The sequence below is a fragment of the Hemicordylus capensis genome, chromosome 6 (genome assembly GCF_027244095.1).
Source record: "Hemicordylus capensis ecotype Gifberg chromosome 6, rHemCap1.1.pri, whole genome shotgun sequence".
Taxonomy (NCBI): Eukaryota; Metazoa; Chordata; class Lepidosauria; order Squamata; family Cordylidae; genus Hemicordylus; species Hemicordylus capensis.
This window is the reverse complement of record NC_069662.1, coordinates 101,811,734-101,837,008: the sequence shown is the minus strand read 5'-3', so window position 1 is coordinate 101,837,008 and position 25,275 is coordinate 101,811,734. Positions and strand designations below refer to the sequence as shown.

The window sequence follows — 25,275 nt, the reverse complement described above, 5'->3', positions numbered from 1 at the left end:
CCAGTTTCTTAGAGATATTTCCATTGACCCAAATGCAAAACAGATAATAAGGCCGTTAATAACAACAACAACATAATAATAACAACAGATAATAACCGAAATCCGTGGTGGCTAGAGAGGGCTGGGGGGAAGGCAGGAGTATACCTACCTTCCCCAACACAATCTTCTGTAGTCTTGTGCTGTGCTGCAATCTGCTGCCGTGCACAAGATCATTTCTGGTCTGAGCGGCATGGAGTTCTGGAGGCCGGGGAAATGCAGCCCAGCCACCAGAAATCCCACAGTGCACCACATCAGGAGCCAGGTGTATTGGGGGATCCCCCCCGGTACAACTGGGATCCCCAGTAAAAGGGTGCACTTGTGCCCTTCTATCTGGGTAATAGCCTGGGGGTGGGGGAGAAGCCCAGGCTACCTGGCAAGGCAGCACCAGGATCGGCCCTGATCCCAGTGCTTCACATGAGCAGCCCTACCCCAGTAGGGCTGTGCAAGCCCAGGGTAGGGCTGCTCATATGGATAGCCTCATTGAGGCTGCCTCAATATGTCTACACTCTATTGAGCTGAGATTGCTGTTACAGGAAACACCACAGGGATGTACAAAAGGAAATGCCATTGTGTGCAGCTACTGCTTAGTACCTCCCACTTGTGGTTGAAGTCAACTTGGCCTGGACTGCAGTCACCATATGTCCAAGCAACTTAATATTCATGGCTATCCTGCTCTAGCCCAGGAGAGCATTACAGGTAGACAGTGCCAGCTTGAGTGCCTGCGCTACCTGAGGTGCCACTAGGATGCCACCAGCCACATCCCTGACACTCACCACCATACCACTGACGCTGATGCATTGATGTCAGGGGGCATGACCAGGCCATCACCCCACCTGTATTTCCTGGCTAGCATGCGTTTCACTAGCCCCTTGGATAGCTTCCTAGAGAAAGGAAGCTTTCTAAGCAGTTAATGAAACACTTGCTAGCCAGGAAATGTGGCAGGGTGACCGTGCATGTCCCAGCGTTGGCCATCCCCCTGGCACCAGCATGCCGGCATCAGGGCACCCACCCACATTTCCTGACTAGCCAGTATTTTGTTAACCATCTGAATGGCTTCCTTTTTCTACAAAGTCAATTAGGAAGGAAAATGGTTTTGCCGGTGTGTGATCTATAACAGTATTTTCTCAGTCGCTTTTCTTACCAGTGTTCTCTCCTGAATATTTCTTATTGCATCATGTTGACTGGTCATCATTTTGGCTGCTAAGAGGCTGTATTTTCAGGGGATATATAGATTCATTATTTTATGCTGTAACTGAAACAAATTATCTGTGTAATTTTCCAGGGTGGTGCGGGACCAATTGGTTCAACAGGTACTCCAGGTGACCGGGGTCGGCCAGGACGTCCGGTATGTCTTAATTTGAGCTAACGTTTCATATTTTCTGCATCAGAAGAGACTCTCTTTAATTAGATTTCTAATGTGGTTGTCTTTCCATCCCATACAAGAAGCATATGAACTAGTCTGAGCTGTTTGTGAAATCACGTTCTCATCTGTGGCCAAGCTGGGGATCCTTCATGCAACAATTAGCTCCCTCACAAGGAATCGTAGATGCTTAAGGTGGTCAGATACAAAAGAGTACAGGGCTCTTGTAACTTTACTAGTTGTGTAGGATGGAACGTTAACAGGTGCGGACTTCAAAGGAGAGGTGAGGAAAAGCTGAACGTCCTGCTTCTACATAACCATTAAAGGAGCCCAACCCTTTTCTATTTGGTCATTCTGTTAGTACTGAAAGGTCTTCAGCCAGTCATTTTGCTTATTCTAGAAGAAGAATGGAAAGAATGGGAAAGGAGGGATTTCAAGAGAGTGTGCAAGCCTATGGGGCATTCCTGAGCTCTTAACCAAGGTTAAGAGATTGGGAGATTCTAGCTTCCTTGCCTGTCCACGAAGGGAGGTGATCTGGTGATGATGGAAGTGCTGGCGGCTGGTTGGCTCCTCAGGCACAAAGTGCCTTTGGTCCTATGCTAAACAGGACTCAGTGGAGAGGGTAATGGGCAGGGGTGTAGATATAATTGAGCAAATGGTGGCAAAATAATTGCAAAAGAACAAACAGAACAGAAAAGTTGATTGGTGAGATGCAAATGCATAGTAACCCCACACCACCCCAGCTGCTAAATTTCATAGAGTGGCAAAGTCATCACAAAAAGTGATTGCAAAGGGGAGGAAAATTTGAAAATAAAGCAGTTCCTGTGGGCCAGGACCCTATCCTAATAGGACACAAGCCATGTCCCTGTCCAGAACACACCAAATAGAACAAGGATGTACTGGTGATTAATGACTTCAAAAATGGGAAAGGAGTTTTGGATTCATTTAAGGAACATGAAACGGATTTGCTATCAAAATGGGGGGAGTCTGTAGACCTGATCCAAGTTTTATAGGTCTGGATCTTTTAAGAAACTAGCAATGCCCTAGGCACTGAGCCTGTAATCTAGATAACAAAGGCTAATTTGTTAAGATACCATGGATGAAGAAGATCTTGAAATTATGTATGAATACTCAAAAAACTGTAATTGGGGATCATGGTGGTCAGGATAATAGGGGTACCCTAGGAAGTGAAGTACTCATTCCTGCTCACTTTACATGAAGATCAACAAACGGGCTGTTTATTGCTGGGTGGGCGGGACTGAGCAGAAACTGAAAGCAGAGTCTATAAGTAGAATCTTGTTCCAGTCTATAATAAGAGGTTCTGTATTAAATCCCATAATAATCAGATTACTACTAAGAAGAAGGAAGATTTCATTGCTTCCCTTATGTAGATATGACTCTGTTAACTGGCTAGAATAAAGAACATGTGTTTCATGAAAAGTTTGATCAGAATATGGCTCACACAGTTTGCCTTGTATCTCTGGATCTGCCAAAGTAGGGGGAGGGGAGCTGGGAAGGAATCTGGATCAGTGAATGGCCTAAATGGCACCAGGTGTCAGACCTAGATTCTGGGCAAATCCTGGCCTGTGAGGCCACATGGCAACCCTACCTTCATTTCAAGTTTACAGATATCTGATTCCAATCTTGTTCTTCTAGGGTGCAAAAGGACCAAGGGGTCCAGGCCCATTTTCGGTATGTATCTCTGGATTATACACTTCCCAATGAGAAATGGACAACTTCATTGACTGACAAGTAATATCTCTCGTTTTATTATTATTATTTTTAATTTTTTTTACAGTCTTGTCAACTACTTGAGTATGTGCGTGAACACAGCCGTAAGTATCTAATTTTGAGTTTTGACACTGAAAGGCCAGAAGTGTCCACAGGAAAAGGGGTCAAGGAAGGAGGTGTCATGGCCCTTTCTGTCACAGACTTCGCTCATAGTAGCAGCTCTAAGTTAGATGCTCAGAAGGCAGGAGCAGTGCTAGTTCCAGCCCTGGATCATGCTGTATAATAATTCCTGCTATACTTCTCTACTCTGTAATCTTCAGAAACCTTTGGAGATTAAGAAGTGGAGGGAAACTTTGTTGTTCACACACACATGGCATGATAGAAAACAGTATTCCTGGGTTGTTTCTAGACTGTGAGCTCTACAGTGGTTGGAGGTGGTATAAATTGCTTTGGCTTGGCAGGATCGTATTCAAAACATAAATAAAGGGTGGAAGCGGTTTGCTGCATAGTTTGTGATACAGCTGTGGCCGTTAGTATTGCCACCCATAACGAAGTGTTTTCCAAGTAGGGACTGTTCATATTGTTTCTAAGACTTGCTCTCTGTGCTCTCCTACTGCCCCACTTTGGGCCAATGGGGTTGCAGAGGAGGCAGGGGACGATGACATGCTGAGGCTTTTTAAAAAAAAACACCTTTTTTTTCTTAGTGGCTTTGTACAAAGCCACTTACAGGGCAAGCAGTCTTTTCTAGCTTGCACAAGCTTACCGATTCTTTGCCATGGCTGACGATTAGATTTTTAAACTAATTTAAAAACTCACTGGCAGAGGCTGAAAGAGGAAAGGAAGAACAGAAAGAAACATCAAGTTCAAGTTCTTTAATGTTACAGCCACAAGCCAAAACAGAAGAGAAAGATTACAGCTATATAACAATAAATTGATTTTATATAATTAAAACAGGATGAAATTAGAATTAGTTAAACAATTTTGACAAAATTGAAAACATAGTGATAATAAAAATTTAAAACAGTAAAATATCCTTATTAACCATCTGGTGACGTATATTTATGGCAGCAGCACAGAATTTAGAAAGAAACATAATGACAGAAATATAAAAAGAAATGTAATCGTAATCGGTTTAACATTAGCAGAGGAGGGAGAGGAGCGAAAAGCAAATAAAAAAGAAATTGCACAGATGCAGCTTTGCACAAGAGCACCCAGGGATTTTTTAAAAAAGGGTTATTTCAAAAGCTGGGAGGAGATTAAGATATTGAAACGTCAAATTGCTGAATGAACCCTTCACATTACATCACATTAAACCGCAGCAACAGCGGGAGAGCCCTCCTAAAACAGGAAAATACAGCTTTTTTATTGAATGCACATGCAACGTGGTAATACTAAAACGTAAAGATAAAATCCGGTGAAGAAAGCTTCTAATTAGAATTAGAAGAAGGCTTCTAATGTGTGAACAGCACCTTGCTGTCATCGCACACACAATGGTGTCAAAACACCGTTAGTACAGATACACACTAGCAGATATGTAGTGAAACAATTATAACGTGTAATCTGGAAAATGCCCTGGTGGAAGCTGTATAGGATAATTATTAATGCTAGCCACTAATAATAGCACTTTTTCTATTTTAGAGCTTTCAAAACAATATAGTTTGGAATAATACACCTTTTTCTCTCTCCTTTCTGTTTAGCCTGTTGGAAAGGTGAGTATTGCTCTTGATTTTGATTCCTGCTTGTCCTGCAGACTTCTCCAAATCTTAGTAAAAGAAACTGGGGATACCCAATATAGTGTAGCCAGTGTCAACTTGGTTCTGATAGATGAATGTAATTAGAGGAAGATGTGATTCATAAAGTGGGTATCCTTGCATACCGGGCTCCAAATAAGGGGAACGGAGGAGGCTGGTGTTCCCTACAGACTGGAGGAATCTGGTTTGGGGTTTTTTTGCCGGGGGGTGGTGGTGATGGAATCCTTGACCCAACCAAAGTCACACAAAGATCGCAGGAACAGATAGCTGAACATACATGCTGCTCTCATGCTACCAGCCATGTTGGCAGAAAAGAGCAACACAAAGGGATGAGCCCTCACCAGTCATACTTGGGAATTTGGCTGATGCGACTTTCTTCCATTTAGCTTAAGGCATAAAGGGAGGAGAGAGTGTATCCCCTCAGAATAATTGTGTTGGTTCTCACCACAAAAATTTTTGAACAGCAAGTGAGAATGCCTCCTCCCGTGACATCATTTGGATGTGCATCTAAACGCATACCTGAGTGCAGAATTTGTCTTGAATATACATCTGGATATGCATCAGAATGTATATCTTCATCCACATTGGGATGCCCATATGGATGAGCACCCAGTTTAGTACCACAGTAAGTCTTGGGATGTTTTAATACAAATTACCACCTGCTAGATGCAAATACTGCCCTTCAGCTGTAGAAAAAACATTCATGGAAAGCACATATTTTCTCATCCCCTTAGGGGTCTCAGTATTTGAGGGAGCGGGGAGGCTTCTTGACACTCCTGTCCTCCTCCTGAGCAGCAGCATCATGGGGCTGACTCGTGACCTCCTCTCCTCAGCCTCTCTAATTTGACCTGACTCCTGCGTCACCAGTAATACCAGGAGGATGGGCCATTTCTGCCTCACCAGCTGGCATTCAGCTGTCACCGCAGTTCAATCTGCTCCCAGATCCTTTGCTAGATCCTGCTGCTGCTGCTGTTCTCTTCCTCCCTGGAGAGTCACCATCCCTTGGAGGGTCGCTCTCTGAGAGACCCTTTAAAACAAAAACAAAAAACCTCTGGGTATTGTTGGAGTTGAGTAAGTGCCCTGCTTCCTGACGGTGAGCAAGAACGGGTACAACTGAGTGGCAGTGCAGAACCTGGAGTTATTATCTAAGATTTGGGACACACAAATCAAAATTCTGTTCTTTATGACCTAAGACTAAACCTCGGCTCTAGGTTATGGTCCCATATTTTATTTTATTTTTATTTTTACATTTATATCCCGCTCTTCCTCCAAGGAGCCCAGAGCAGTGTACTACATACTTAGGTTTCTCCTCACAACAACCCTGTGAAGTAGGTTAGGCTGAGAGAGAAGTGATTGGCCCAGAGTCAGCCAGCTAGTATCATGGCTGAATGGGGATTTGAACTCAGGTCTCCCCGGTCCTAGTTGAGCGCTCTAACCACTACACCACACTGATGGGATATGCATTCCCATCTCACTAAAATGGTCACAAGGATAAGTTCTAGCTAAATGGGCCTGAAAGGAAGTTTAGGCCCCCAGTAAGGATGCAGATGAGGCAGTGGGCAGATGTGCATGCCTCAAGGGGCAGAGGAAAGGAGGAAGCAGAAGGCAAAAGGGGTGGGGGGGGAGGAAGGCAAAGTCAGCTAGGAAGAGAAGTTGAGGATGACACACACCAACACAGCTACAGTCCATCTTATGTCCCCTTTTCGATATATTATTGACTCACCGTTTGGCATTTTAACTGTAATAGTACCTCTGTAAGAATAAATACCTCTGATGTTATACCTCTTTTTACCATGATTGATTAATTTCCAGTGCAAGTAAGAAAGGAACAATACAATATCAATAGATTTACATCATTGCCACGTTCCTAGCAATACTTTTGTTTGGCATTACTCTACATCGTAATGTTTACATTTGCAGCACCAGGATTCATTGGTTACCGTTTTAAAATGAAGAATATAATCCAGCCTAAATTAAGTGACAGAACTTAATGGAATATGCCCTTAATAAATTGTTTTGTTTTAAAATTATTTTAATGTTTTGCAAATTACCTTGTTTTGCATTTTAGGCACACGAGAATGCCCACTATATCCCACTGAATTAGTCTTTGCCTTGGATGTGTCTGAAGATGTCACACTCCAGATATTTGAACGAATGAGACAGTTTGTCATAGAAATTGTGAACAATACCAAAATCAGAGAGAGCAATTGCCCCGTGGGAGCCAGAGTGGCCATTGTGTTCTACAACTCCAGTACCTACTATCTGATCCGTTTCTCAGATTTCCAAAGCAAAAAGCGGTTGCTCCAGGAACTTAATGCTCTTGCTTACCAGAGATCCTCAGGCAGACGGGATATTGGCGAATCTATGAGATTTGTGGCCAGGAATATTTTCAAACGAATACCCCAAGGTCCAAATGTGAGAAAAATTGCAGTGTTTTTCAGCAATGGCCAGTCTAGCAATCCAGTTTCTATCAACACAGCAGTTCTGGAGTTCAGCGCATTAGATATTCTTCCTGCTGTCATTACTTTTAAGAACATCCCTGAGATCAACCGTGCTTTTGCGGTAAGAAACTATTGGCTTTTTCTTTTTAGCATTCAGGAGTATCTTTTCAAAGGCTTTAGGGTGCATTGAGACCGATATATTCTAAACATCAATGAAGGGACTTTACAGATTAATTAGTGTAACTGATTATCTTATTTAGTGAAACATCAATGGGATTCTTCAACATTTGGGGCAATTCTACCCTTTGTGACCAAACTGAGCGAAGAAATGCTACCGAAGAGGGCACTGCTGAGCCCTCATTAACATTCAACAACTGAACATGGCTCAGAAGTTCCTGGCTGGGAAGGCTGATACGCACAGTATCTAACAATGTTCAGACTGATATTATTATCTGATGTGGCTACCCTGCAAATATGCATATTGAAGGGCAGGATCTATCATCTATAAAATAAATATCATGGTTGTGCAATTATTCTGTGCCACATAATGTACATATCCCTCCTGGCCACATGTGGAGGCAGCTGTTACCACTGCTCACCTCCACATGGAGTAGTGTTGCACACAGTGCTGGGGAGGGCCCTTAAGGACAATTGGACCAGCCAGGCCCCAGCGCCTTCTTGGAAGTTATGCATGGAGCATTGAAAAGTATAGCCCTTCCTAGCACTTCCCCGCTAGCGCTCAATGGAGAAAATGCTGGGAAGGATTATAGTACATTTCCCAATTAGTCAAATAATTGCACAGTGGCTTTGTTAACGGTTGGGGATTATGTTGGCTGCACTGCCCACTATCTTACATGTGTTGTTTCTGGTAAATAAATGGGCTATCATGCTCCCCACCCCAAGCACACACACCAGTTTAAGACACACAACTTGCAATATCCTTCATCCACACAGAACAAAGCCTGACAGTTTGAACTTCCAGGCTGTGATCATGTAGAATTCCCATGCATTCTAGACCAGGGTTTCTTAACCTTGGGCCCACAGATGTTGTTAGACTACAACTCCCAGAATCCCCAGACATGGCCTTTGTGGCTGGGGATTCTGGGAGTTGTAGTCCAACAACTTCTGGGGGCCCAATGTTAAGAAACCCTGTTCTAGACAAAAGGAAATTCAAGGGTGTGTGTGAGAGGGGGTGTCTCTTTGCCTTGCTGGCACACTGTGGCACAGTCAAGGATAGACTGGGTAATGATGAAAAGCTGTCCTTACATGGCTTCTAGTGTGCTGAGGCATCCAAAGGTGCCTTGGCAAGTGTTCCCATGTACACTGGAACATGGAAAGCTGCCTTATAGCAAGTCAGACCATTGGTCCATCTAGCTCAGTATTGTTCTCACTGATAGAGTCTCCCCAAGGTTTGAGGCAGGAATCTTCCCCATTCTGGGAGATGCCAGGAATTTAACCTGGGACCTTCTGTATGCAAAGCAGATGCTCTGCCTCTGAACCATGGCCCAACTGAATGGCAGCTGATTCTGTCCCTTATGTCCATGTCCATATAAATTCTTTGTACATTCACTCTGATTACATTCAGTAAAACTATTGAGCCAGGACTGGTTTACTTAAAAAGAAAGTCAGATCCCTTTATGGCACTCAAATGAAGACAATAGACTATCTGGAACCATTTTTGAATAATTTGCTACAATTAAAAATGGCTGTAGATTTGTCACTGAGGAGGTCAGGTGCTTTGATGCCATTTGAATGGGTTATTACTTAAATTGCTTGCTTTGTTGAGTAAGAATACTCAGACTTTATACATATTCAGACTGTATGTAACAGCTGGAGAGTATACAATTTTATACATTTCACAAGTCAAGTATCAATTTCTGGCAAGTTTTTCTTCTTTAAAAAGCCACACGTACACAAATTGGATTCACCAGCTATATAACTAAGATAAAAAATCTTCTCATCTACCTGCTCAGTTAAAAGTTTTAAAAAATTGTTTATTCTTTTAGATTGATGAATCAGAACTGTTTCAAGTTATTAATATCCATGAAGAGAGAGATTATATTCCAGCCTTACAAAGATTTCGGGAATGTGTACTTTGCTATGGTAAGAGCACATGAAAATAACGTGAGAAGCAGCCCTAAAATCACAATTTATTTTTCCTCACATTGTGTTTTTAAAATCATTTTGTATCCTTTTGCAGACAAATGTGACCCAAGTGAGTCTTGCCTACGTTCTGGATCCCCCCAGACTTTAGCCTACATGGATGCTGCTTTCATTTTGGAAAGCTCAAGGAAAATAAGTCCTGTGGAGTTTGAGAAGCTGAAAGATTTCCTAAGCACTGCAGTTGACAACTTTGACATTTCTGCCAATCCAAGGAGCTCTTTGACAGGTGACAGGGTGGCACTGGTGAGTCACGCACCACTGGAATTCAGACCCCAAACACAGCAGAGTCCAGGTAGAACCGAGTTTGATCTTCTGACCTATAGCAACAGCAGACGAATGAAGAGACATATCCAAGAGTCTGTCCGGCAACTGAATGGATCAACTGCTGTTGGCCATGCCATACAATGGACAATCAAAAACATATTTTCTGACGTGCCAAACCAGAGAAAATACAAGCTTATTTTTGTCATATCGGTTGGAGAAACAAGTTGGTGGGACAAGGAAGTGCTGCGTGATGCAGCCCTGAGAGCCCAGTGCCAAGGCTATACTGTGTTTGTACTCTCACTAGGGCACGGGTATGCTCATGTAGAACTTGAGGAGCTGGCAAGCACTCCACTGGAACATCACCTGGTGCAGCTCGGCAGAATACACAAGCCCGAACTCGAATATGCAGTGAACTTTCTGAAGCCGTTTCTATATCTCCTCAGGAGTAAGTTATTCCACCAAAGCTGACTCTGTTTTGCTTTTACAGAGCTCAGATAGTATATTGAGATACGTGTGTATTTTGCATATCTGCAAATGTAGCCATCATAGGAAAGACAGCAAGGGCTTCCAAGGAAGCCCTTTAGGATAACAGGAGGACAGTTCAGTTCGGCATTTATTCCTGCTCCTTTGTGTTGTGAGAAATGTAAACAAGAAAAAGAATGCATTCTTTAAAAGATAAACAAAACCAGTGGGCAACATTCAGATGTGTTTTCCACTGTTCATGATTAAGCCCCAGTGAAATCAATGAGACAACTAAGTAATGACTACCTTAAGTCTTATTAATGTCAATGAGACTTAGTCATGACTCACTCAGTCTGGATGTTGCCCAGTGTCTTCCACAAAATATTGTGAATACAGGGAGTGTAACATTAGATTGATATCAAAATATAGTTGGCTTTCGGATCTCTCGGCTAAACTGAATTGTGACAACTATTAAGATAAGAGAAGATAAATTTAAGATTTAAGATTACAGCATGTATGTTATTGCTAACCATGATTCTAGGGTCAAACAAAACTGAAGCATTGACTTGCAGACTGTGTTAATAGCATTTCTACCAGTCCCAGTGGAATCGGAGTGATATGATTCATGAAACACTGCAGTGAGTGGGCTTGTTTTGGTATGGATATGAGTATAATTTAAAGCTCGTAACAATTCCAAAATTTCCTTCCATCTGACACTGGGATGACTGAGGGATGGAAAAAGATCAAGCCCGTATTCAGGCCACAAGTTAACAATAATTCAGCAATTTAGGCTGCGATCAAAACACATTTCAGATTACATATTAAATAGCCATTTGTATATCCCAATTCACAGAACATCCTAGGAGACAAAGCAGGTGTGTGGATATAAGAAGTTGGTTTATTTCATTTTGGTTTCCAGTAGCATTAAATTACATAGCACCTCATCATAGTTGGAAGGAGTGGTTAGTAGGGCTGTGCATGGTTGCAAATTCTGGATAGGATCCGATCTAATCCAATCCAATCTGGAGCCACATATATGGATACCTGCTGAGTCCTTTGGGCCCTTCAGAATTCTGGTATCAGCTTCTGAATTTTTATTGTGGGGGGTGGTGGAAATTGTCAGGGGAAAAGTGGCTAGAGGGAGCTCTGAAAGTTGGCGCACAAGTAGGTGAGGATGGCGAGATTCTGTGTATTTAATTACAAGTGAGTCCAACCATCCATTGTTATTTAATTATTTTTTTAAGTAACCCAGAAATTGTACTTTCAGAGAATCATAGAAAAAAAGTGATGTAACAAAACTGAAGCCTGATGGGCCAAAACAGGATCGAACTGGGTGAAAGCTGGCCTGGGAGACTAGTAGGGAGGCCAGCAGTGGGAGCAGGAGCCATCTAGTTTGGCATTACCGTGGACCAAACCAGACCTGGTTCGGCCCGAGGTCGAGCCTTCAAGCTGTCTCGGTTTCAAGCCAGTTCACACACTTCTATGGTGCAGTACATGCTGCACGTGCAGAAAGTCCCTTTTGAACCCCTGACATCTCTACTGAAAGGCTCTTGGAAGCAAGGGCTGAGAAAGTCCTCTGCCGCTTGACACTGGAGAATTGTCCCATTGCAGCGCACCGTATGAGCTGCACCAACCTGTATAGACAACTCCTTGTATCTAGTCACGGGCTGCAGAGGTGGCCCTGGGTGTCACAGTCACAGCAAAGTCTACATCTGGCAAAGGAAAGAAGACTATCCACTCTTCCACCCTGGATTGCCAAGAATTTGTAGGAAAGAAGTGCAGTTATTTCACCCACAAATAGTGTTGTTCCATTTGGAGATACAGTCTGTTATAATTATATCCTTTGTCTTGACAGATGAAATCAACAAATATCCACCAGCACAGCTCAGGAGAACATGTGCAAACATCAGCACTCAGAGGCCTCTGTATACCCCACAAAGCCAAAGAGCCATGTGAGGTTTTTTTCTAAGTCATTATTTTCTCCTATGAGAAGCTGCTACCGTTGAGCAAATATGTGAAGACAAAACTTCATGGTTTCTGAAAGTATAAATGATGCATTAACTACCAATTTATAGGAGCTAGTACACTATTTTGACCTTGGGTCTAGGGCCCTGGAAATCAGCTAGGTCCTTATTCTTAGGAACATAGGAAGCTGCCTTATACCGAGTCAGACCATAGGTCCATTCTTGTGCATGTTGTTTCTTCAATAGTTTATGGGTGTGTAGGATGCAACTTGCCCAGGGAGCAAGAGGTTGCTGGTTCGAATCCCCGCTGGTATGTTCCCCAGACTATGGGAAACACCTATATCGGGCAGCAGCGATATAGGAAGATGCTGGAAGGCATCATCTCATACTGTGTGGGAGGAGGCAATGGTAAGCCCCTCCTGTATTTTACCAAAAAAACCCACAGCGTTCTTTAGTCACCAAGAGTCGACACTGACTTGACAGCATAACTTTACTTTACTTAAATTGCTTTAAATAGCTGAGACACAGTACTCCAGCCCGATTAATAGTCAAAACAAATGAAAAGTATTGGTTTGTTCTCTACCCTGTTTCAAAGCAAAGTATTTCAAGCAGGCTCCACATCTTCATATGACACCCTCACTTTGATGCTCAGGGCTCAGCACCCACGCATAGATGCAAGGGCCTCAGCATCTTAGCAGTCCCAACTGCTTCACTTGCCTTGGGCCTTCTTTTTTTCTGGCACTTCTCTAGTGCTTGGTGGATTTTTAACTGCTGTTAAATACCTTTCACCACTATCATAGGCCGTGGTGGAAGCAGAGCTCTTAACAACTTCTGGCCACCATCTTGGTTTCTCCACAATGCCACAGTGGGGAACCAATATGGTGGTCAGCAGCTACCAAAAACTCTGCTTCCTCCACTGTGGTAGGAACAAAAAGGGGTTTGGTTTTGTTCTTTAACGCACAAGCCATGAAGTACTGAGAGGAGCAATCAAAAAGGGGGACTCTTGTCTCTACGTTAAAAGCAACGGCCATCAGCCAAAGAGAGGGGGGTGGGGGAGGCACCTATGAAGGAGGGGTCACCAGCCAGCACTCTGCTGAGATCTCCTCACACTTGGAGCCAGCATTGATCCCAAAATAGCTATCTGTTCTGGGGATTGCCTTGAGCCTGAATGTTTGGTCAAGATGGCTACTTTTTGTGCAGATGACCTGGCTGAAAATCCACACAGATCCTGAAAATGCAGACCACTAACCCTAAGTGCAATTTTACACAATGTGGTTACATAGAGCAAGTATCTTCCAATCATCCAAAATTGTTTGTAGCTCATCTGCATGCTTTCTGACAAGTTTAGTTTCAGGTTTCAGTGCTGGGTTTCAATGAGTATCCTGGGACTTTAAGGTGGGAGATAAATATTATCTGAAATGGTCAACAAGGTTTTATGAATAGACCACAAGGATTCTGCCTAATTACTCCCACTTTCTAAGGCCTTGACTGTGAAATAAATTATACTAGAGGAGACAGAAAGACCACTTGCTAGATCAATAAAGGCTTGTTTTAAGAAAGGAAACAAGAAGCTTTCCTTGTTTCCACAAAAAAACCCGCTCTTTTAGCTTTTTAGTTGAACTGATGGGGAACACAGGGTAAGTATTTCAAATATGGTTTCTCCTTTGTTAATTCATCCTTATTATATAGTTTGTTACTTGTTAGGGATCATTCAGATTTATGGAGAGCATTCTCAGGCTTCAATGCCAAAATTTTCCAGTCTCCATTCCCCAACTTGAACAACTGTACAAGAGGCTTCACATGGTCCACCACAACTTTGATTCCTAGAACCTCCCATTCCCGAGGAGGGCATGCTCCCCAGTGGGCATGTCATCTGAACCTACCAAAGTCTGGTTCCTGAACTAGATTGCTGACATTCACCCGGCATTCCCACCCCCCCGCCAACTTAAAATGTAGGTTACAAATGTCGGGCGAATATCTAGCTCAGGAACCAGAATTTGGCAGGTTCAGACCACACACCCACTAGATAGTACCCAGGAGGTCTCTTCCTCCCCCCAGTCCTGTTTTTTAATATTTTGATGAGGCCATATTAATAATACTTAATTTTCCCAGAAGTACATGAGTCTACTACATAAAATTAAAATGAATATATCAATCCAAAATGTCCATTTATTTATTTATCATGTGTTTATACCACCTGATATGTAAATTTCTAGGCGGTGTACAAATCCCAACATTAAAATCACAGGTTAAAATACATAAAACACGATAAACAATATAAAAAATTATTAAAATTCTAACAGCTTGCGAGAATAGGAAAGTCTTGAGGGTCTTCCTGGAAACAAGCAGAAATGGAGATGCTCTTATTTCAGCAGGGAGCATATTCCAAAGCTCTGGGGCAGCCACAGAGAAAGCTCGGTCCTGAGTTGCCACCAGACAAGCTGGTGGCACCCATAACCGCACCTCTCTAGAAGATCATAAGAAGCAGGAGGGTTCATGACAAAGGAGGTGCTCTCTTAAATAAAGTGGTCCCAAGCTGTTAAGGGCTTTATAGGTAATAACCAGCATTTTGTATTTCACCCAGAAACATATCGGCAGCCAGTACTGTTCTTTCAAAAACAGTGTTATATGGTCCCTTCATGTTGTCCCAGAGACCAGTCTGGCTGCCGCATTCTGTACCAATTGTAGTTTCCAGACTACATACAAAGGTAGCCCCACGTAGAGTGCATTAGTCAAGTCTGGAGGTTACCAGCATATGTACCATTTAAGGTCATTCACCTCTAGAAATGGACATAGCTGACACATAAGCCAAAGCTGATAAAATGTGCTCCTGGCCACCACCTCAACCTGAGAAACCAGGAAGAGCTTTGGTTCCAGGAGCACTCCCAAGCTACGTACCTGATCTTTCAGGGGGAGTGTTACCCCATCCAGAACAGGCAGATCTAAACCATCTCTCGGGTCCCAACCCCCCCCCCCCATCAGTACTTCCATCTTATTTGGATTCAACTTCAGTTTGTTATCTCTCATCCAGCCCATTACCACCTCCAAGCAGGCATTTAGGGAAGATATGCCATTTCCTGATGAGGTTGACATGGAGAAGTAAATCTGGGTGTCATCAGCATATTGATAACACCCAGCACCAGACCTCCTGATGTTCTCTCCCAGCGGTTTCATGTAGATGTTAAAGAGCATTGGAGACAGTATGGAGCCTTGTGGAACTCCATACTTCAGTTCTAGCTTTGCAGAGCAACAGTCTCCAAGTGACATCATCTGGAATATAGCATATATTCCAATATTTCAATACGCTTCCCAAGTGATTTGAAATACTAGGGGTATCAGTAACCTGGCATGGCTTTCTTTGAAGGTGAGATCACTGTTGACTTATGATGTATTTAACCATACACAAAATGAGCATCAGATTCCTAAAGAGTGGCTGTGCACCTGAATCAATTGTCTGCTCTCTCTTACAGTTCTTCCAGAAGAACCCAGTCTGTCCATGTCTGAAACTATAAGAACTGCCTTCTCTTAAGTTTAGAGCTGAATCAAAATCCCCTTCCCATTTTTGCTCCCATTTTCATGGAGGGTGAAATTGAGTGGCAGGAGATTTGGCAGTATCATGAGGACTCCCAAAAGTTTATTTGAAATTTGCCTGTGGGGCAAAGAGGACTTACTTAGAGTGGAGCAGTGGTGGCAGAACTGTGTTCTCTTCCTTAACACTTATGGGTTTGTTTGGTTTTTTGTTTGTTTGTTTTTTGCTTTAACAATACTGCAGGGAGTAGCAGCAGCATTAAGCATTGGCTTTGTCATTGGCACTAGCCATAGTGCCATTTTCCTTCCTGGAATATACCAAGGAATTATGCATCATGGCATTGCAGCATTCTGCAAAGGAAAACGGCACCTGCCAGGTGACAAAGCCAGAGCTTAACACTGCCGCCACTGCCTACAGTACTGTAAAAGCAAAAACAAAACAACAACAAAACCAAGTTGTTCTAGTAAGAACTAATCTTTATAAGTGGTCAGAATTGATCTGAATTGAATTGAATCAAATCCAAATTGATTCTGGGGTGATTCGAAGGGACAGATTTGGACACAAAACAAATCAGGGGTGATTCGATTTGGGCACAAAACAAATTAAAAAAATCTATTTGTGCACATCTCTACCAATCTTCTAATTATTTGCACTGCATCAGAACCTTTTGCAAACACATTGACCTCAGACTGTATTTTGTTATCTTATCCCTAGTGCTGCAGTTGATGAGTCTGTGTCAACTGGCATTAATCCCATGGACACTGAATCTGCTTTTCTCGTCCGCAATGCACAGCAGACCATTGTAAGTAGAACTCTTTTAAAAAAAACAGGAAACCTTCCAAAGATACATCAGTGGAAATATAGCAAAACATTCACATCGATTTCTAATCCCAACTGGGACTATAACTAGATGTGATGGGCAATGTATCATTACATTTCAGTTTTTCATTAAAAATAAAAATGCAAAGCATCTGCTGCCCTTAACCCCTTCAGACGGGGTTTACTCATTCTCTTCATCAGAATTCCCTAAGGCTTGGACTCTGCTCACCACTTCCCTTTGTGGTGACTTACTGCACTGCAGCAGCTTTCAGGTCTGTGGGTCTTATTTTGGCCCTGCCCTTTGAGTGTGATCTTAGCTTCCCTGTAGAAGGGAGGAGTATAAGAGGTTTTGCGCCCAGACCCAAGGAGACACGGAGACGTTACTGTGGTGGAATTGGTCACTTTTATTGAGGCTTAATTGTAACATGCCTACAAGGCATATCAGCTGGGATTGGCCCTCCTCCCCTTACAGTGCGGTCTCTATCAGGCAGGCCACAGCTGTGGCCGCCCTTGCCTAAATGACCGTGGTGATAGCACCTTGGCTCCAGGCGCCTCCTCTGCTCTAAAGTGGGAGCGCCCTTCTTCACTGACCTAAGGTCAGGTCTCCAATATCAAACGCCACCCCTCTGATGCTATACAGCCATATGGAAAGGACATCACCTGCAGAGAGGTAGGAGTTAAGCAGCATCCCTGATCTGTAAAGCCTCAAGGGATCCACCCCTCCTTGATGTACAAAGCTTACCTAAGGTGCCACACCCCTTTTCTTAGCTGTTCCCCACCGCATTGTACCTGCCATGGCGGGCGTTAGCCTAAATTAACGCCCCGCACCCCACAGACCCAGTAGAACCACTGTCAATCCCAGTTGCAAGTCATCAATGAACAGCCTCATGCCCACGGCCGACAGGTGAACCCTGTTACCTCGGTAAAGGGCGGGCTGAAAAAGCAAGATGTCATCATGCGGAATACAACCCCGCCTCCTTGCCCTTTGAGTGTGACCTTCACTTCCCTGTAGACAGGAGGAGTATAAGCAGCTTTCTGTCTGAAGCAGACCTTGCTTCATTATTAAGGTCTTGTTTTCATGTGTTTCTTTTCTGCTTGTGTCTTGAACTGTCTGCTTGGCTTGCCCTCTGGTGCATTCCTGGGCTTTGGCTACCAGCTTGACCCCTGATTCCCAATTGTCTGTTTGGCTTGACCTGTGGCATGTTTCAGCTCCTAGTGTGTGATTCTTGGCTGTCTCCTTGGCTTGATCTCTGACACATTCCTGACCTTCAGCTACCATTTTGACCTTTGATTCCTGACTACTGTTCAGCTTGACTTCTCATTACTGGTTTGGTCCATAAGCCATGAGTGGTTGCTTGGCTCTCCCAGTCTTGGCCTCTAGCTTTGCACAACAAAGCAGCTACTGCACAGCTCAAACCTGACACCTTTGCACCGTTTTCCTGCCCCCATTCCATGCATCTCCACTCTCACTCACCGACTGGAAAAATCTTCAGCCAGGCCCTCCCACTCACCCTATCTATAAGTGGTCGCAGTCCCCCCCCCCCCACCTCACCCGACACTCAAGGTGGCAGCTTCCCCATATCCCATAGGGAGAGCAGGAAGCAGCACCAGTGCAAGACTCGCACTACGGCTGCCATGCCATGAAGGTAGGTACTGGGTGGCTTCAGGGATCAACTAGGTTGGTCCTCTGATTGCACTTGGGTCCTGGGGCCAGCACCCAGCCTAGTCTACCCATTGTACTGGCCAGGAAAACTTATATGCATTAATTTTTTAAAGTTAATTTTTTTGTTTTACAATTTTTTATACTTAGCATAAGTACCAAACCTGTACCTTTTTTGTCATTCTAATAAAGTTAATTCTTTAAAAATACTTTAGCATTATTTGACCAGTCAGTACAACAGTTATTCTGTGATTAATCAAATGCCCAACCCGATTCAGCCTCTCCTCTTCAATCTTAAAAGACAGTGTGCATTGCTGAGAGACAATGAAAAGTTTGGGGGTGTGCACAGAACCGGTTTGGTCAATTCGGTTCGAATCCAGTCTGGATTCAAACCAGCCCGGTTCTAGGTCTGGCTGAACCAGTCTGCAAAGCGGTTTGGGGATATACTTGTGAAGGGAAAACCAGCAAGGATTCCCCTTTACAAGTAAAGAGGCCTTCCCTGTCCCAAGGCTGGGGGGCAGTGGAGAGAAAGGGTACTTGGTACCTTATCCAAGGCAGCAGTGGCAGAAACCTAGGTGGCAGGGGCTCCACCAAGCCCAGTGCTGGCCTCCTGAAGGGCAGCCCAATCCAGCTGCTCAACTGGAGCTTCCTCCTCCTTACATTATAATCATGAGAACTGGTTCCACTGATTTTAACAGGGCTTAAGTGAGGCTAACATCTGCATTATTATTGGTGGTGTGGTGGTGGTGGTAGGGTTTCTTTATATCCTGATCCAGCACTGGTGTGGGGAAGGCCGGGCAGATAGTGAGAATCCTGGGAGCATCCATGGAGGTTATCTAGGGAAAGTTTCTCCCATGGAGGAGCTCTGGGTGGAATTACCATCCCGTCCCCCTCCCCTGGCATCTCTACACTCTTTTCCAAGCATCTCCTAGGTGGCTCCATGCTTCCCTCTCGGACACTCCCAGCATTCTCCCCACCCACCCAGCCTTCCCCGCACGAGTGCTGAGTCAGGATTTAAAGAGTCCACTGCCACACTACCTCGGGCAATTACCCCATGATCAGTTGCCTCTCCGTGGTGGTGGTGGGGAATGGTGCTATCAGGAGTTCCAATACTCCCGACAGCACAAGCCTACTTTTTATAGTGCTGAATAGATGCATGCAAAGTTGTCTGTCTGTTGGCTGGTTTGGCTGTATCATTGTCAGTGGATGCCGGTCTTAATATATTTTGTAGAAGCACACTCTCTAACATGTCACCAATGAAAATAAGGACATGTTGTGAATGTGTAGCAGGCATGGCCAAGCAATCTGGGAGATGTGGTGTACAATTCTGACTATAAGTGCACCACAAATAGAAAGCAGGTAATAAAGTGCATACAAAGCACATTATTCCAGGTTAACCTAGCCCAGCCCATACCCTCCAACATTTTGCAGATGAAAAAGGGAAACACTTGTAATAACCAATTATCATACAAGGATTACTCTGCAAGTCACACAATACACACACACACTGTTGAAGACTGGATTTCATCCACTGTATGCTGTGCACTGCAGGATTCATCCTTCCACCCCCTTGTAGATTTAATTTCTAGAGCCATCGGGAGGGAGCTGAATTCTGAAGAATGACAACTCTAGCAACAGATATGAAATAAGGCATCTCTAAGAGTAAAAATTGGGATAAAATGGGGAGAATGACTTACCATAGGCAAATTCTGGGAACTATCCCTGGCAAATAGGAACAGTTGGCATCTGTGCAACAGTGAGATTAAGACTTTGCTCATTTTGTCCATTGTCTTCCATTCATTTCTAGGTACTTGGAAATTAACAAGATGTTCAAACTGGCAAATATGCTGAAGAAAGAAACTTCTGTACAACCTTATCAAGAAGTATTGTAGCCAGTTCTTTATCCCCATTGGTGCTGATACCACTAAAGAGTTTGATTCATTTGTTTAGAAAACTGGAAGTAAAACATCTCTCTATTAAAAAGGCAGAGAGATTTTTTAAAAATAAAAAACCCTTCTAAAATAGTGAAACAAACTCCTAGAGCTCTCATATAAAAAACAATCAATCAATCATCTTTATTACAGTCATAGACCAGCATAAAGAACAGGGGGTGATTACACGGTGCAAAGTATAGTACACAATGATACATTACAAGGCATAAGGAAACATTACAAAGCATTTAAAAGCATAAAGGGACATAAAATAGCATTTAAAAGGCATACAAAACATAAAAGGTATGAGAGGCATAAAAAGGGGGTAAAAGGCACAAAAAGGGGTAATTGCATAAAAGCCTAAGTGATAAATCTGTGTTACAGCAGGACTATATAGCTATAAAGAAAAAGCGTGAGGCTGTAGCGCAAAAGGTGAGAGGAGCACAAATTTTTCAGGTGGTTGGATGAGCACATTGTAGCACATAGGAGCCAAGCTGGAGGTGAGACTAAAGCTGATTGGACTCACTGCCTACCAGCATCCAATGGATTTTGAACATTGCCGCGCTGAACCTGCCAACACTGTATGTAATAGCAGGCTTGGGGTCAGAGAGCAGCATAGAGACATACAGTAGATATGACTCAAACGTCCCGAGTACTTGCATAGCAATGGGTGGATGAAGGAGGAGTGAATGTCTGTGTAATACAGACAGTGAAGTAAGACATGCTCAGTTGTTTCAATGTGCCCAGAACCACAGGGGCATTGTTGCTCTGCGAGTGGGATCTTCCTGAAACATCCTTCAAGCACAGCTGAAGGGAGGGTGTGACAACAAGCCAAGGTAAATGCATTCCTATGTTTTGGGACTTCCAATTGAGTGAGATAGGCTGCTGGGGAGGGTAAATGTGTAAGACCTTCACTGATGAAAAAGTTCGGGACCCTGCTTAAATTGCTTTGGTGCTCTATGTCCATTATTCACTGTTTGATAGGGGCTTTGGCCTGATCGTAGCCCATGTTAAGTAGAATCAAGGGGGAGGGGCTCAAGGACACTATTTTTCTCTCAATTGACCGTTTCCTGCATATGCCCATGACCTGAGGCCATGCCTGCCTGCTTCAACACCTAGCACAGCCTTAGGGCAGGGCAAGCCAGGTGACCATCCTGGGCCCTGCTCTTTTAACTTCCATTAAAATTAACTGGTAGGGGCTCCACACACTGGCTGATTTGCCCCAAGCCCTGCACCCCTCCAGGGATCTCTAAAGATAGTCCTGCAGCACAGCATTGAGGTGAGAGAGCCTTGAGGATGGAGTAGGGTGTCCGGTCAAGCATGTCAAACAGCTTTACCTGCCATGGATGGACAGGAAATGCAGCTGTCTTGGTCCTGAAGCCCACCCAAGAAGTCCTTGGTCCTTCTTCAAGTCCCTGGAGAGGAGAGGAGAGGAGAGGAGAGGAGAGGAGAGGAAAAGCCAAATCTTCCTCCATCACAATCAGAATCCCTGTCTCAGTTAAAAAATAATAATTTCACACACACACACCCATGTTCTCAGCCACATATTCCCTTCTTTCTTCATTTGTCACATTGACACATTGGTCAAACCAGTAGATCTCCCCTTGATGACTGGAGTGTGGTCATCCTTGCTCTTTTGCTCCCTGTTTTATGAATGGAGAACCCTCTCCCACAAAACTTCTGAATAATTCATTTCTTTTTCCACTCCTGGCAGAGAAACCTTATGTTATTTCCATCGACTCCCCAACTCACCCTCAAGCAGATCTGAAGGCACCTGCCTATTCCCCACACACTTGACCCCTTCCTTCCCTTTTCCCCTCTTCACTGCCCTGTTCTTCCTGCTTCTCCTTCCATAGCTTCTCATCACAAATCAATATAAAGTGTTATTACAGTCACAGACCAGCAATAACACACACACACACACACACACACACACACACACACACACACACACACACACACTCTTAAAGCAAACTTACAGATGACAGAGTTATGGACATCAGACAGTTGGTCTGCTCTTATCTTGATTGTACACACAAAGAAATTGAAATTGAATAAAGAATCCAATATATTTTTGAATAAAGCAAATCTCTTGACCACGTGTCTATTATCAGCAGTGATCATTCATGATGGAAACTCAGATGTATCTTGAGATCTTATAGTAACCAGACTAACCCCTTGAGTCATGTTATGGGGCAACCCCTTTTCCGTTTTCAACCACACCCCTTTACTCTTAGGATCTTGAGTTGTGCGTGTGGCCATCCCCATAAGATACACATCCTTTCCTCAATGGGGATCAACAGCATCTAATAAGGAACTAGCTTGAGGGGAAATGTAGAACATGTTGTTCAACAAAATGCCACTTATTGGGTTTTCTGAATGCTTTAGGCAGCCAAGTGGAGACAATTTAGCTTTATCTGCCCCTCTTTGCTGGTCCCTCCAGAATTTATTTACTATATTTTATATCCTGCTTCCCCCTGCCCCCCAGAGCTCAGATCGATGTACAAGTTTGCTTCTCCCACTCCATTTTAACCTCACAACCACCTTGTTAGGTGGCTAGACTGAGAGGCGGGTCTCATGATTGGTGAGTTGCCATAACGGGGTGAGCCTGCTCTCCCCGCAGACGATCGTCCAGTCTGCCCTGGGCAGCCGGATCGGCTGCCCACACGACTGCCAGCTCCATTACGGAGCCGGCGGAGGCTTGGGAGTTTAGGGTCCGCGCGGCCACCAAAAGTTCCAGCATGCTCTGTGCGAGTGCGCAGAGCATACTGGAGAGACCCATGAGCCGGGAGGCTGCTTTTTAACCTCCTGGGCAGGGGTTCTTCTCACGAGTTGCTGCAGCGCAGAGCTGCACCACAGCAACACACGATCTGGAAACCCCAGTTAGCGGAGCGCTCACTCTGCTAGCCTGAGCTAAGAGGAGGGCTTCACAAGCGGGTTACCTGCTTGTAAACCACAGGGCTCGCCTGCAAGCCCGGTGGTTTACACGACCAGGAAAAATCGGGCTAGGCTCTCCTAGCCCGATTTTTGCTGGTTGTGAGAATAGCCTCTGAGAGTTAATGAGTGGCCCAAGATCACCCAGTGAGACTCATGGCTGAATGGATTTGAACCTGGGTCTCTCAGTCCTTGTCCAATACACCACACCTCACTGAGGGTAGGGGCACTTGGATTCTTCTTTGCTTTCTGGTTTAAAGCAGAAGGCTATTTCAATGGGCAGCTTTCTTTAGCTGATCAGTTCTCTTATTGAACAACATTGGAGGAGGAGGATCTTCTGAACCCAACCCAGCCCTAAAGCAGTCCTCAGTGCTTCAGGAATAGCTCACCAAGAGGTCATTCACACAACCGTAAACTGGGTAGGACAAGAGTCCTACCCAGGTTTGGGAACTAATCCCTATACATCCAATGGAATTATAGGCATAAAGTACAAAAAAACACGAACGGCTCAATCTCTGCATCTGCCCTGTACCTCCACCAAGGGGTCAGTGTAGAAATAGCAAACAAATCCACAATGGATTCCTGGACTAGGGTTGCCAGGTCCAGGTGGTGAAAATAGGCAAAATAAGGAAGGTGCCCTAGGCCCCTGATCATCTTGGTTGCCCTCTTCTGCAACTATTCCAGTTCTAGAGTTTACGATGTGGGTAAAAGTCCACATCTGGGAACCCTATTCTTGTCTCTGGGATAAGACTATTCTCTGCATTTAATTTCCTTTCTCCCGAGAAACTGTGATGACAGAGGGATAAGGCAACAATTTCATTTCAGTATTACTGAAACTCGACTAAGAAGGGGCCCGTAGAATCTGCATGTCCTTCATCCTGCTCCTTCTGAAACTGACAATGCAGCTTGCACCGTTATGCATGCATTCCTGCCCGTCAATAGAAATACAGTGGGCACAAGAGTCACAAGCTTATTGGCCATTAACTGCAGCAGGGCAGAACCCAATAGGCTACAATTTATAGATCTGTCAAGACTGAATACCTGAGCAATGACAAAACCCATCCCAAAGAAAAATGCCAGAAGTCCTGTTCATATATTATATAAACTGGGGATGCTGTGTTCACATATAGTATCCCCAAGAGCACATCTGAAAGCCCTAACTCCACATTGACACTCTGAATTCCTGCACCCTTGCTCATCTAGAGAGACCAGCGATGTACTTGTGGCGAGATCTCCCCCCTGATCAGAATGCTGGGGCACCCCAGCATTCTGCATTGGAATAATCTCTCTATGAGTAGTGTTTGTATACATAAAGGTTGTATCAGTACAGAGTGGAGGTTGTGATTTCAGAGTGCATCAGTGTGAGATCAGGGCTTCCAAACATGCTCTCAGGGTTGCTGTACACAAGTGCAATATCCTGTTTTTAACACGCCTGGACAAGGCTACAGTCTGTCCTTATAGTGTGCTTTGCTGGCTAATATAAACCAGAAAAGGGAACCTTAAAATGCATTGGGCCTTATTGAGAGATAATTAAGCCCCATTTAAAATTAACAGTAGCTAATCACTTAAACAACAATTTTGGCAGAACTTAAACACGGCTGTCGACATTGCACCCCACACCTAGACACCCATCTGTTTTAGCAGTTAATACAGAAGCATCTTAAAGGCGTCAGATTCATCAAGTGTGGATGAGAACCAAGTAGGGCCTGTAATGCTAGCTACTGGGAGGGACAAGAAGGGTATTAAGGGCAGATATCCTGCTTCCTATCTGAACAGCTAGAAGAATCCCAGTTTTCTGTCAAGAGTTTCACCCTTACTGAAATGTGCCTATCCCATACTACTGTACACATTACTGCTTGTGCAGATCTGGATCCTATCACAACAAATAAAATAATCCTATGCACTGATAGATTGTGTGTTCATCTCTCTAATGGTCATGTAGCCTTTATACAATTAATCATTCATTTGCAATGACACAGCCCATTGTGTTTAGAAATCAAAGAGTGATACTTACTTCCCTTTTTCCCTTTCACTTCAGATTAGAAAGTAGTAGTGGTGGGCAATGAGGCAAAAGAATAACCTCTGCAGCATCTTGTCAAGAAGTACCATACCTCCATTGTCGATAGTCATTGTTGCCGAGACCTCTGAAGAGCTCATTGATTGCTTTCCTTAAAAAAACGCAGTCAAACAAGTTTCTGCTGAAGAGGCACAAGAATTATCTTTAAAA

The 25,275-nt window shown here is 43.9% G+C and overlaps 1 protein-coding gene across 2 annotated transcripts in view; it reads left to right on the top strand.

Annotated features, from left to right (window-relative positions):
- Positions 1-22,210, top strand: part of LOC128331673 (collagen alpha-6(VI) chain-like) — an 80,566-nt gene extending 58,356 nt beyond the window's left edge. For both annotated transcript variants that reach the window (XM_053265378.1, XM_053265379.1), the window contains exons 29-38: positions 1,322-1,384; positions 3,056-3,091; positions 3,198-3,234; positions 4,828-4,839; positions 6,950-7,443; positions 9,329-9,425; positions 9,523-10,194; positions 12,067-12,163; positions 16,419-16,506; positions 19,991-22,210. In XM_053265378.1, coding sequence (XP_053121353.1) covers positions 1,322-1,384; positions 3,056-3,091; positions 3,198-3,234; positions 4,828-4,839; positions 6,950-7,443; positions 9,329-9,425; positions 9,523-10,194; positions 12,067-12,163; positions 16,419-16,506; positions 19,991-20,005 — 1,611 coding nt within the window. In that variant the 3' untranslated portion in view covers positions 20,006-22,210. The remainder of the gene's footprint in view (positions 1-1,321; positions 1,385-3,055; positions 3,092-3,197; positions 3,235-4,827; positions 4,840-6,949; positions 7,444-9,328; positions 9,426-9,522; positions 10,195-12,066; positions 12,164-16,418; positions 16,507-19,990) is intronic.
- Positions 22,211-25,275: the final 3,065 nt, after the last annotated feature.